Source organism: Solanum dulcamara, chromosome 2 (assembly GCF_947179165.1).
Source record: "Solanum dulcamara chromosome 2, daSolDulc1.2, whole genome shotgun sequence".
In the NCBI taxonomy this organism is placed as follows: domain Eukaryota; kingdom Viridiplantae; phylum Streptophyta; class Magnoliopsida; order Solanales; family Solanaceae; genus Solanum; species Solanum dulcamara.
The window spans coordinates 11,828,763-11,843,243 of NC_077238.1; the positions used below are offsets into that span (position 1 = coordinate 11,828,763).

The following is a 14,481-nucleotide window of genomic DNA, read 5'->3' on the forward strand; positions in this document are numbered from 1 at the left end:
ACAATCCACCATTTTCAAGATCAAACCTATCAAATGCACTCTCAAAATGTTATGCGGCATCTAACATCAAGTAGGTCGAATTCCACCGGGTTAAAACATCTAAACATAATGACTTCTTACTGTCTATATTTTTTAGTTCACAACATTCCTCAAATTTTCTAATCCTTGCGGGAGATTGTCTAACATATTTCATCATTTGCCTAACACGTTTGATCGATGGACCAACTTGTTTTATGCCATCTTGCATAATAAGATTTAAAATATGAGCCATACATCTCATGTGAAGATGGTTACCACATTTTATGTTAGACCCCCAATTAACCATTTGTTTGTGTAACTCTTTCACCATGAAATCATTAGAAGAAGCATTATCTACAGTTATAGTAATTATTTTTTCCAATTTCCAATCAAGCAAACACTTACTAATACAACGGGCTATTTCGTCACCCTTATGACTAGTAACAACCTGAAAGTTTAAAATTCGTTTATGCAAGAGCCAATCACTATCAATAAAGTGTACTGTCAAACATATATAATTTATTCTTTGTATAGAAATCCATGTGTATGTGGTTAGACAAACTCTCGGTGATGTTTCTTTCAAATACTTCATAAACTTTTGTCTCTCTTCACCAAAAACTACATAACAATCCCTAGTCACTGTTCTACAGGAGGAAACTCGGAATAAAGGTTGGGTTTTTTTCATAAACTTCTTAAAACCTTCCTTTTCAACAAAATAAAAAGGAAGCTCATCAAGGATTAACATCTCAACTAAAGCCCTCCGAGATGCCTCTTGATCAAAAGTCCAAATTGCCCCATCACGCATTTCACCTTTTAATGAAAAGTTTAAATTTGATTGTTTGTACTTGGAATTGAAAGTGTTAGCCTTATTTGGATTTTTAGGACAAGTTTCAAATGTTTATTCAGTCCACTTGTTCCATTTTTAGTTGAATCAGCTAAGAGAACTTTACCAAAATACTTGCACTTTGCTTTATTAATTCCATCTTCTATGAGCTTATCATAATGCGGCCAAGAAGCAAATCTTGATTCTATAGCTTTCCTCTTCACAGTCACTGATTGTTGTTCAACTCCCGGTGTTGAATCAAGAGACTCAGTAAGAGCCAGAGGTGCGACATTAGTTATTCGACTTATTTCATCTTCCATCTAAACATAGAAGAGATTACAAATATTATAAATATATAAATTAACAATCATTCAAAACAGCAAATAAGGAGCAATAAATCAGTACTAATAGTATTTTATTTTATATAAACAGAATATCAAAATCAATAACAATTAGTCCCCATAGCTCAACTGTACACTTTTTCCTTGTATTATATACTTTCCCTTTTCAACTTAAAAACAAGAAGCAGTATATTCAAAATCTTGGAATAGTGATGGAGGTGAATGTTGCAATTCACAAGTTAACTCCAAAACGCCGTTTCTATTTTTCCCAGAAAGCTTACTGTTGATAAACTATTCAAAGATCCGGGCATGGCTGCCATAAATTGATTTGCCAGAAAGTGGTGCAATGGATAATAAGAGACATCAATCAACATGAATCTCTTACCTGGAACTTCTATTTCACTAATCCCATATAAATCTTTCCAAAAGATTTGGTATTTGATGGAGAACAGGAAGTTGATGGTGGCGTGAAGGGCTGAAGGCGGCGTGAAGATTGAAGACTGAGGTCTGAGGCGGTGAACTCAGAAGTTAGAAGTGAAGAGTGAAGATTAGGGTTGGGCAGTATAGAGAATTAGAGATAATATTTGATATTGAAATAAATCTTAATTGGGTTAATGGGCTGTTATGGACTTAGGGTATGTTACATAATTGGGCCGAGACTTAGGGTATGTTAGATATAGTTAAATTATAATAATGGACCCAACAAAAATAATTATAGGAGGCCCAATTGGCAATAGAAATAAATTCGGTATTCGATAAATACTGAATACCGAATGGAAAAATTATAAAATACCAAAACTGAAATACTGAAATTTAATATTTCGATACCAAATATCGAACCGAAGTACCAAATACCGAATATCGAGATACCAAAATAACCGGTTCGGTTCGGTAATTCCGTTTTCGGTATTTTATGCCCACCCCTAATGTTAATTGTGGGTAGGAATACTTCCAAGATTGACGAGTTGAAAAAAAGAGTTGTGTAAGTCTTTTGCTATGAAAGACCTGGGTCATGAAAAATAAATTTTAGGCATGAGAATTACTCGTCTCAGGGATTAAAGGAAGATTTATCTGTCACAAGAGAAGTACACTGAATGTGTACTGGAGCGCTTCAATATGAAGAATGCTAAGCTTGTTAGCACACCTCTTGCTGATCATATGAAGTTGAGTAAGAAGATGTGTCCTATAGCTCAGGAGGAAAAGGAGAGCATGGAAAAAGTTCCATATTCCTCCGTGGACGGAAGTCTAATGTATGCAATGATATGCACTAGACTTGATTTTGTTCATGCAGTTGGTGTTGTTAGCACATTTCTCGACAATCTAGGAAAACAACATTGGAAAGCTGTAAAGTGGATACTCAAGTATCTGAGAGGAAGCTCAGATTAATATTTTTTTTGGAGGATCAAATCCAATCTTGAAGGGCTATATAAATGCTATTATGGCAGGTGACTTTGATAAAAGAAAATCAAATGCTGGATATTTGTTCACTTTTTCAAGAGAAGCTATATCATGACAGTCGATGTTGTAGAAGTGTGTTGCACTGTCTATAACTGAAGCTGAGTATATTGCATCTACTGAAGCTGACAAGGAGATGATATGGCTCAAACAATTTCTTCAAGAGCTTGACTTGCATCAGAAGGAGTATGTTGTCTATTGTAATAGTCAAAGTACAATAGACTTGAGCAAGAACTCCATGTACCATGCAAAGACGAAACACATTGACATGAGATATCTCTGGATTCGAGAAATGATAGAAGACGAATCTATGCAGGTTGAAAAGATCTTTACAAATACGAATCCGGCAAATATGCTGACCAAAGTGGTAACAAGGAACAAGTTCGAATTATGCAAAGAACTTGTTGGCATGAGCTCTCTCTGAAAAGATGCAGATACCTTCTTCTGGTGCATGTGTAACACCCCCTAAATATTATTGATTCATGGATCCTTTATTTCATGAAGTCCAAATGAATTATCAAAGTTTTCTATTTAATTCAAGCATGAATCTTTATGGATTTTTCATATCATGATTCCAAATGCATAGATTATTAAATATTTGAAATTTAATTACCTATCTTATATTAACTTATATTGGCTTTTAAATGCATTAAATTGTTGATTTATAAAAAGTCCTTATATGAAGGCATGAAAAGATTTTGATCATGTTCTAAAGTATTTTGATCATGTTCTAAAAGTATTTTGATTATGTTCTCTCATGCCTAAAGTATTTTGATCATGTTCTAAAGTATTTTGATCATGTTCTAAAAGTATTTTGATCATGTTCTCTCATGCCTAAAGTAATTTGGGCATAACTTTTCATAGGATAGTCCAAATTAGGTGATTCAAATTTCTGAGTAACCAGAACATCATTACCTACAACTTTCATGCAGAACATATCTTATTATTTGGAGTTTAAGTAGATCAAATAAATTAATCTTTACAAGACATAGTATTGTGACGGAATGGAGTATTTGTAGAATAAAATCCATATCTCTATGTAGAATGCTCCAAATTGGATGATTCTTGAACTAACTGAAACTAAACTTCTATATCTACAATTCTTATGAAGACACCAAATCCTAATAAGAAATTTATCTTATTCAAACGCAGCTTCGAAAATAAATATTCCGTTAAAAGAGATTTCATCTCACCTACCATAGAAAGATCTAGAACCATTTGACATCATCCATGACATCAAAATTCTCCATTGAATTTTCAAGATCATCCTTTATGATTATGTTTATTTATTGTTAGATCCCTCCTCCACACCTATAAATATCCACCTTATTTCCTCATTTTATTTATCAAGCTTTCTTAAACAACTCTTCTCTCTATATACTTCTTTACTTCTTTTCAAATATAATTTTAGTGGTATAAAAATACTACTCCGGTGATTCTTATACTCCGGATAGTACACAAAATGCTCCGGTGAGAAGAAAAGGCTAGGGGTCCAAGAGTGTTCCAATTCGAAGTAAAGCTTTCGATTTAAGGTATGTAAGGCTTTCATAGCATCAGATTGAGTTCGTCCATGCGCCCAATATCTAAATTCATTGTAATTGAGTTATAGTTGAGTTTTACCCAAATCTTGAATTCTAAATGAATTAATTCTTCTTTTATTGAGTTAGATATATTTATGCATTAATATTATTGTTGTTATCTCTCATATTATTGAAATTACTGTTCATGACTACTTTCCCATGAATCCTAATTGATTTGATGTTCATGAATATTTTTACACATGTTTTGAGTAAAGATGTTGACTTTTTAATATTTTCATTAATAACAAGAGTGATATGAATTAATATTATATATGTATTTTAGTGAGTTTTGAAAGAGCAAAAGAGTTGAGTTTAAATGAATTTGAGTAAATAATGTTTTGAGCAAGATGTTTTGATGAGATGTAAATGATGTTTTTGAATTATAATGATTGATGAAGAGGTAATGAGATGAGTCTGATGATTTAAATTAAAGTCCAATGAGACTAGATGATGAGATTAATATGAGCATATATTTTGGGAGTAGTATTGAGCACCGAGTTGGGTAAGAGTTTAATTGACTCAAACCCCAGAACTATGTAACCAGTGTAGGATTGAGGCTATGCCTCTTAAGTCCCCAAAAGAGGACTTTGATGAGTGGATCCAAGATGGTGATGTCCTTTACCCTGGCAAGGTATTGGATGGATGTGGCAACGACATCGCTTCGTTGTATCATCGCTAGCTCATAAGTGATGGTTGTCGGTTAGAGAAACTCCCAACTGAGTAAGCATTGCTTGTTACTATTATTTTTATTATTATAGTTTAAACTTGCATTACATATTGATGTTGAGATGATGTTGAGTTCTGAGCTGAGTTTTCTTGAGAGGAGTTTCTTGATATTTGTCCTTACCTTCCTGCCATTTTACATACTCGTACATTCCATGTACTGACGTCATTCGACCTGCATCGTTTTATGATATAGATACAGGTGTTAGAGAACCTCAACAGGCGCTTCGTTGAAGATTATTATTTTTCAGCTATTTGGTGAGTCCTTCTTGTATTCGGAGGAACTCTTTATCCTTTAATTATTGTTGAGTATTATGTTTCTTTTAAGGTAGCCATGGACATGTCATTGGCACCATCTAAGAGTATTAGAGGCTTCATAGACAGAGTTTAATGATGTAATTGGAGTAGTTCTCCTTTGAAACTACTTCTTCTAGATTTTTTTTTTCTTCTTTCATTAGATGTTGTTAATGGAGAGCACATATAAGTATTCTTATTAAGTCTTCCGCTGATGAACGAATAAGTGATGAGACCAAGTGGGTCTCTTAGAGGCTAGAGATGGTTTCTGAGTGTCGGCCACGCCTAGGGTACCCTCTCGGGGCGTGAAAAACTTGGTATCAGAGCACAGAGTTCAAGAGTCCTAGGGTGTCTATGAAGCCGTGTCTAGTAGAGTCTTGCTTATAGGTGTGCCATGCACCACACTTATAATCAGGAGGCTATAGGACATTAGGAATTATTTCACTTCTTTCATAATCTGAGTTCGTGCGATAGAGTTTAACTCTATAAAAGCTTCCTTTCTAATTCGTGCGTTTACACGTTTCAAACATGCCTCCTAAATGTTTAGCTAGTCAGAGGAACACTGCCAGCACTGAGGTTCCACAATCTGTGATGCCTCCACGGAGAACTAGAGGCCGACCTGCAAGGTCTACTGAGGTACCCCAAGTACCTACTGTTCAGACCACTCATACTTCTAAGGAAGATTTTCGAGGAGCGATTGACCTTCCACAACGTAATAATTTAAAAATAAAAAATAAAAAATTAATTAATAACAATAATAATATTCGTTCCCCAATATATTATTAGTTGGCCTATTCCACGTTATTTTATTCATCCGCCCATTTCGTGTTATTTTATTCATCCGCCAATTCGTGTTATTTTATTTATCCGGCCATTCTGCATTATTTTATCTTTCCGTCCATTCCGCATCAGCCCATTCCGTATTATTTTATTTATCCTCCACCCGTATTATTTTATTCATCCGCCCATTCCGTATTATCCGCCATTTTCTATCATTTTTTTCATCTCCATACCGCTATAAAGAGGGGAGGGTGGACAGAAGAAAAAGAGGAGGAAGAAGAGGAAAAAAAACTGAGATAAGGGAGAGAAAAAAAATTTTACGCTCTGATTTTGAATATTTCTTGCAAAAAAATTTAGAATTTTTCTCTCTATCGTACTTAACTTTGCTTGAAGGGTGAGGGTAGAGTTGTGACCAAATCATTCTCGTTTACTGCCCTACAACAGGTAATATTTACTCCATGTTCCATTGTTTTCGTTGTCGTTATGATAAAATATTGTCCTAAAAAGAGTTGAATAATATTACTAATTTCTTCACTCTTTTCTTGTTTGCATGAACACTTTGGGAGCAAAAAATGGAGTCTCGATTTGGGACTCTTAAGAAAATTTGAGTCTTTGAGACTCGATGTAATCATTATTCCCTCACATGGAGCCGATATCCTAGACTTCTTGAATAACAAAGAAACAAGATGACCTTACTCAGAGTCAATCCCGGCTGTTTATGTTTTTAACATTTTATTACTATTGTTATTCTTATTATTGTTGTTGTTATTATTATTATTATTATTATTATTATTATTATTATTATTATTATTATTACTACTATTATTATTATTATTTTTACTTATTGTTATTATTATTATTATTATTATTATTATTATTGTCATTATTATTATTAGTATTTTTATTTCCTATTATTATTATTAGTATTATTATTATTTTCGTTATTATTATTATTATTATTAGTAGTAGTATTTTTTATTTACTGTTATTATTATTATTATTATTATTATTATTATTATTATTATTATTATTATTATTATTATTATTATTATCGTTATAGCTATACAAATGCTGATATGGCAGGTGACTTTGATAACAGAAAATCCAATGCTGGATATTTGTTCACTTTTTCAAGGGGAGTTATATCATGACAGTCGAAGTTGCAGAAGTGTGTTGCACTGTGTATAACTGAAGTTGAGTCTTGCAACTACTGAAGCTGACAAGGAGATGATATGACTCAAACAATTTCTTCAAGAGCTTGACTTGAATTAGAAGGAGTATGTCGTCTATTGTGACAATTAAAGTGCAATAGATTTGAGCAAGAACTCTATGTACTATGCAAAGACGAAACACATCGACGTGAGATATCATTGGATTCGAGAAAAGATAGAAGATGAATTTATGCAGGTTGCAAAGATCTCTACAAATGAGAATTTTGCAGATATACTGACCAAAGAGGTAATGACATGCCACAAATTTTTCTTCTTTGTTAAGTTGAAAAATTGGTGAGTCAAAAAATATGGATTGGTAGTTGAAAAAAAAATCCCAACAACCAAATCTCACCATTTTTTACTATGAAGAAATCAAACAAAGTTTGAATTTTGATTTTTAATTGATGTCATCAATGACATCAAAGGTAACAAATTTTCCTTATAAACAGAGCACTCTTGCTCATTTGTTAAACACACCAAGATTAGAGAGAAAAATATTAGAGAGCAAAGTGAAGTCTTCAATAGACTATAAGAAAATAGTCTGTAAAGAATAATAGAATGTGAACGATATTTTTAGTAAGGTGAATGATCAAAATAGTGTTATTCTTTTTGAGTATTGTACTCGTAACTATCCAGTATAAAATCCCTTACTATAGTGATATCACTTGCTCCTCTTGGCCCGTGGTTTTTTCCTTATTTAAAAGGGTTTTCACGTAAAATTATTGGTGTCATTGTTTTCCCATTTTATTTCCACTATTTTGACCATATATATTTTTGTGTTAGTCCGCGTTTTTCCAACACTTCCTCAGCCCTCAGGATCCATGTTGTTATCCTTTTTCTTCTAGAGTACATTTTGGATGCAGATCAAAGTTACACTCTTCGCAATGGAATGACCGTATCCGTCCTGTTGGTATGCCATGAACTTTGAAAAAGGCGATTCAAGGATTGCTTCCTTTCATCGCCAAAGGGAATGGCTAACCATGGCATTATAGCAAATTAGTCACCAAAGGAAGTGTGATTTTTGTCACTGGATGAGAAAATTACTTCCATATGTTCATTTTTGGCTTTAATCTTCTCGTATGCTTCTTTGTGCTTTAGTGTAAAAGCACAGAATGGTGGACACGAAAGTGCAGAGAAGTAAAGAAGAATATTATTCCCTACAAGATTAGACATGCACAGGACTCTACAAAGAGAAACTTTTGGTCACTCGCGGTGGATAAGAGGTAGATTACAACATCAACGAGGAGGGCTTATCATGTTAGTTATATCATAGTAACATGTATAGGAAGTACATCTCATGCCTAAATTGACCTGACAGCAGATGACTGTTCCAATGATGACTAAGGTAGGAAGGGTAGAAAGCTCAAAGTAATGGTTTAAGGGAGGTGAAAACCAAGGCATGAATCAACCTTCCTCTCATCAGATGCAATTAAATTGTTTCGTGATTCATGTGACTGAACGATAGATTTCGAAGATTGTTGAAGGAAACTCAATATCTAAGAAAAACCTCAGTGCAGGTTCTGGAATAGGAAGTTATTAAAGGTTCTATCATTTGTCAATCATAAAACTTCATGCTATTTGACAAAGATTGCAAAATAAATTATTAATAAAGATGTGGTTTTTCCTGATACGTTCACGAAAAAAAGAACCGCAAGAAAATTTCGAACACAAGAATAACATCAGAGTGAAACAAGCAAAGGTTTCCAGAACCAAGCTTCCATAAATTTTGGCATGCCACAAGGATAAAATCACTATACAAAGCATGCTCGTTCTAATGTCAATAAACAAAATTTCTTGCAATCTAGTCATCAAAATTTGAACACGGAACGAGATAAAATTCTAAAATCTTGGATTACCAAACAAATTTGCAGCAAATTGTGATGAATATGCAGACACACTTCTCTGAACAGTTCCTGCATTTTCTTCTCTTAACTAAGAGAATGAAGATCTCCAAAACCATTGCATTCTTTACCAGAAATTCTAAAAATTTTAAAAGCTTATCATAGTGAAATCAACACTCTCCGATGGGGAAGATAATCTTAACATTGAGAAACGAAAACATTGATATCCGGTTCAACAAATCAATGTCATGTTAGTTGCACAAATAACTTGACTCCGAGAGATGATTTACCTAGAGATAGTATAATCTGGATCAAATACAGGTCCAACGTTTAATGAAACTTATATTGCATAAAAGTGACAACAAAAGATTTTAGGATAGAAGTGTCTCACAAAGAACAATTTCAAAACCCAAAATTATGCTTCTTAGCAAATGATTTGATAGAAAATTCCTCATAGCCACCAAGACATATAACAAATTATCCTTTGAAACAAACTTCACCATCACAAATCCATCCCTCATTTGCTTTCTGTTCCTCTTTGCCTTGACCCTTTTGATCTTCTACAGTATTCATGTTGCTTTCCTTTTCTTCTTCTAGAGCACATTTTGGGTGCATATCAAAGTCACAATCTTCGCAATAGAATGACCATATCTGTCCCGCCTCATTGCATCCATCACAAGTGTAAGCCAAACGCTTAGAAAGCAGCAGTTCATGCTCGTGAAGTTTGTGCTTAATTTTCTCAGGCCACCCCTTTGCCATTTCTGCAGTTTCTGCTTCAATCTCCTTCATACGCTCCTCGGTGAATGGAAAAGCCTCAGCACCATAACACATGATCAAATTTCTGGCTCCAGTTGTAACAGTCTTGCCTGATGGCCCTAAGGCAACCAACATTGGTATGCCACGAACTTTGAATAGGCGACTCAAAGATGTCTTCCTCTCATCACCAAAGGGAAGAGCCAGCCATGGCATTGTAGCAAAATAGTCATCAAATGAGGCTTGATCTCGGTCGCTAGATATGAAAATCACTTCCAATGGACCATTTTTGGCTTTTATCGTCTCATATGCCTCTTTAAGCTTGGGTGTAAAAGCGCGGCATGGAGGACACCAATGTGCTGAGAAATAAAGGAGAATATTCTTCCCTACGAGGTCAGACACCAGGATCTACAAAGAGAAATTTTGGTTACTTGTTGAAGTTAGGGATAAGAGTAAAATACCAACAGAAAGGACAGTCATGTTAATCATAGTATAGTAATTAAAGCATTGTGAATAACATGTATAGAGAGTACATGTCATGCCTCAGTTGATTTAATAGTAGATGAAACATCTCATGTAAACATGACTTATGTAACATTGAATCGGCCACAGCTGTATATACTTATATGCTATAGATAAGTGCAGTCCTTTTGTTACATTCTTTAGGAAACTTTAAGAGTCAGAACAAAGTATCCACAGCTACGTCAGTTCGACATTGATACATTAAGGAAATAAGGGATCCATGCTCAATGACATAAAAATATAACCAAACTGTGATGTTTGTGTCCTACCTTTTCACCATCTTTTCCAATGACGAAATCATGATCTCCAGTGACCAAAATCGACTCCAATGTTTGTGCTTCCCGCTTAGCTTTCTCTATCTGCTCAAGTTCAGCAAACTTCTCGGGGGTAAAAGGATATGCCAGGATACCATGCTCCTCGACGGCTTCAGCAACATTAGAATGAAGTGTCTTCCCATATGTTCCAATGATGACTAAGGTAGGAAGGGCAGAGAGCTCAAAGTACCTGGCCAGCTTCTTGCAGGTCCTGTCCTTTAAGGGAAGTGAAAGCCAAGGCATTCTCGCAAACTCTTTCTTAAAAGATTCATCTTCATTTTCATCGTCAAGAGGAATCATGACAATCTCAAAGTTTCCCCCCTGAGCCTTCAACTTGTCATACATCTCGATCAGCTTCCGAGTAAAGGATTCACATTTTTTAAAAGAGGTCATTGAGAAATATAGGCCTATAATCTTGCCTTCAAGCTCAGAAACAGGTACCTAATAATTATCAAGACATAGCGAAACAGGAATGAGGGAAACTTCAATTTATAAACAAGAGGAAAAAAAAGCAGGAGACAAGAACAGCCTCTTGAACCAACCTTCCTCCCATCAGCTGCAATTACATAGTTTCTTGATTGTGACTCCAAGATTGATTTCAAAGATTGTTCTCTTTTGGCGGTTTCTTCTTGCTCTTTAAGTTCAATTAGCCGTTCTTGAGTGAAAGGGTAACCTTCCACCCCATGCTCAAGAATGATTTCAACCCCTCTATCTGTCACTACCTTCCCACTAGCATCAAGGATCACCAAGTGGGGTATTCCCTTAACAGCAAACAATTCATCCAGATGTTTACGTGTTTCAGAATCAGAGAATGGGACAGCGAGCCAAGGCATTTTAGAAAAGTACTCCTTAAAAGATTCATCATCCTCATCAGCGGTAAGGAAAACAACTTCAAAGTCTCCTTTTGGTAGGAGCTCATTGTACGCCTCTAATAAATTCGGGGTGAAATGTTGGCATGGACCACACCATGATGCTGAAAAGTACAAACCAACTTTTTTCTCCTTTAAAGTATCAAGCTTAACCTGAGAATAAACGTTTGTGAGAAACTAGCCGTAAATTAATTTGTCTGTTAATTAGAGCTAGATACTAATTTCTAAATTCACCTTATCCCTTTCCTAACATGCTGTCTATACCAGTAAAACTAAAAAGTCAGGCATACGAAAAAAATGATGCATCGCATAATTGAACTACATCAAAATGTTGCATTTCTAGAGCAACCAGAAATTGTAAAAATCAGATAAAATAGTCAAAGATATCACTTCTGAAAAATGATTCCTGTCACACCTCACTTTCTTATGCTTGGATATACCTTGTAAGTACAAACATATTATTATATTTTCAATGTCAGGAAAAGCTATTTCCGTGAAACCAGAACACCTGGTCCAAACAACTATTTTGCCACTGTCCTTGAAATAAACAAGTAATCATTTGGTTAAAAGAACAAATTTTTAATAACAAACAGAATGAAACATCTGCAAAAATGATGTTTTCGATTTCGAATCAAACCAATTCCGAACCACTTAAAATTTATAGAACCAAGATCAACCAAACTTACTTCCACAACATCTCGCTAAATCTTGAATATTTCATATATGTTATAATTTCTTTTAATAATCACATATTTAATCTGTTCCTATTATCATGTTCTTGTGTCTCTTTACAAGTCTTTTCATCTTGTTTCTTTTAAACTGTAAAATTACTTAAGCTTCTTATTTATTTATTAGTTGCATTTTTTTTTATGTTACAAACTTTTCTTTACTTTTATGCAGGTTGACTTATGGATACTGTTTTAAACAATTCCATAGCATAGACGGTTAGAGCCCGTTTGAATGGGCTTTAAACTGGTTAGCCCCTTTTTAGTTTTTGGACGTGTTTGCCTAATGCCAACTTTAAGCTATAAAGTTCTCAGTCAAAAATGAAAAATTAGGATTCCTAACTTTTTTTTCCAAGTGCTTAAAATCATTTTCTTTGACCATAAAAATTACTTTTATATCCCTTATATTTTAACTAAATTCTCAAACTACCCTTTTTATTCTTTTAACCCTAAAATTCACATCATTTTCCTCACTTAAGCATTTTTATCCAAACACTCAACTACTTATTTATAAAAATAACTTTCAACACTTCAAAGTTCTAAAAACACTTCATACATAAAAGTTATTTTTTAAGCCCATCCAAACGGGCTCTAAGTAATGTGGATAGCTTTCATAATCCTTTCTTTCCGAATAACAAACCAACGCAAACAAAATCATAATCCTTCAAATTTTTATAACTTTTTCGAGGTCTCAAAAAACTGCCAAGGCCTAGATCAATCTCAAAAGAACATTTCTTAGATCGGTTACTTAATTAGACAAAAGAGAACAAAGAATCTCGAATTTTGGAGCAAGGTTGGATAGATTGGATCCTCCTCTACCCTTAACCAGAGGTCTGAGAAACAAAGGTAGTGACTAGTGAGTGCTTGCCCATTTAATGAGAGCTACACAACACAAAGCCGGATTAGTTATTAACCCATTGAAACTCTAGTACAACATTTTTTGATCCCGCTGGAGGGGGAGACCCCATATTATACAGGATCTTTTTTGGTTCTTAGGTTATCCTGTCATAATTCATATCGTTTCTACTTCTTTTTGAGAAAATAGTTTTCAGGTATCTACAGAACACAAAGTGATCGAGCCAAATATCAAATTATGAAAATAAAATAAACACACGAAAAAGTGAAAATTGAAACTTCAACATTTAATATATATACATAACAAATAAATTTTAATTATATATAAATAATATAATTTCGGCCGAACAGAACCCTCTGCGCTATGCTACCTCGTTCCGCCCCTAGATACACACATATTTAAACCAAAAGAATAACAATAAACTACATCCATATACTCCAATTTATCATTTATCAACATCAGCTACTACAAATTACTTCACTATAGCAAAAAGATAATAGAAACATGTGTTTATCATAGAATCAAAATATAAATCCAAAGCCAATGGACATGTTATTTGAGTAAAAGTAAGATTCAATTCTTATAAACAAACATAGAATTTAATTTAATGAACAATTGATACCTTGTCACCATTGTTGCGAATAAGAAAGTCACGGTCTGAAGAACCAAGTAATTTCACCACATCATGACAATCCTCCCCTGCCATTGACCTATTAAGTCTAGTTTCTTTTTTTGGGTGGTAATAACAAAGTTTTGTAGTGAAAGAAAAATTAAGAATTGGACATTCTTATATAGGCGCTAAAAAAAACAAGAACTTTCTAGGAAAAAAAGAGAGGAGAAAATGACAAAAATGATCCATTGTGTCAATTTTTTACCAAACAAAAATTGCATGCATAGTTTAATCCATTTATAATATATTGTGTCAATTTTTTATGAAATAAATATAATATATTTTAAAACACTTATAATACATTTATATTGCATGCATAGTTTATTTTTAATACATAACAGATATATCATAATATTACTAAGTATTTCTATAGATAGTAATAAATAAAAAGTATTGCTAAAATCAGTAATTATTTATTAAAAAATGTTCTCCTTGATAATCTTTCCTTCAACAAATAGGGGTCGTAGGATAATATGGTGAGATATTTCAGATTTATTTCAAATTTAATTTTGTGATATCCCACTAAACATATCAAATTATAGTCTTTAAAATTTATCAAAAGTTAATTTTTTTTTATTTTCATCAAATATTTAACAACTTATATTTGATGAAAGGGAATTTTTTTTTACCATAAACATCAAGAAAATTTCATCAAATTTATAACAACGCAATACAAAAAATGCAGTAGACATTAAAAAAGATAGAA

The 14,481-nt window shown here is 33.6% G+C and overlaps 1 protein-coding gene across 1 annotated transcript; it reads right to left on the reverse strand.

The window, feature by feature from the left end:
- Window positions 1–9,382: 9,382 nt before the first annotated feature.
- LOC129880342 (probable nucleoredoxin 1) lies at window positions 9,383–13,875 on the reverse strand. The gene is made up of 4 exons (XM_055954332.1): window positions 13,728–13,875; window positions 11,198–11,677; window positions 10,611–11,096; window positions 9,383–10,227 (listed from the first exon to the last, which is right to left on the reverse strand). Exons 1-4 carry the CDS (start codon window positions 13,809–13,811, stop codon window positions 9,544–9,546), a joined length of 1,734 nt encoding a protein of 577 aa, XP_055810307.1. The 5' UTR covers window positions 13,812–13,875; the 3' UTR covers window positions 9,383–9,543.
- Window positions 13,876–14,481: the final 606 nt, after the last annotated feature.

Excerpts from the sequence above, each read along its gene's own strand:
- LOC129880342 (XM_055954332.1), bottom strand. The coding sequence starts at position 13,811 with ATGGCAGGGGAGGATTGTCATGATGTGGTGAAATTACTTGGTTCTTCA. Across the intron at positions 11,678-13,727 it reads TTCGCAACAATGGTGACAAG|GTTAAGCTTGATACTTTAAA; the intron begins GTATCAATTGTT and ends GTTTATTCTCAG. Across the intron at positions 11,097-11,197 it reads TTGCAGCTGATGGGAGGAAG|GTACCTGTTTCTGAGCTTGA; the intron begins GTTGGTTCAAGA and ends GATAATTATTAG.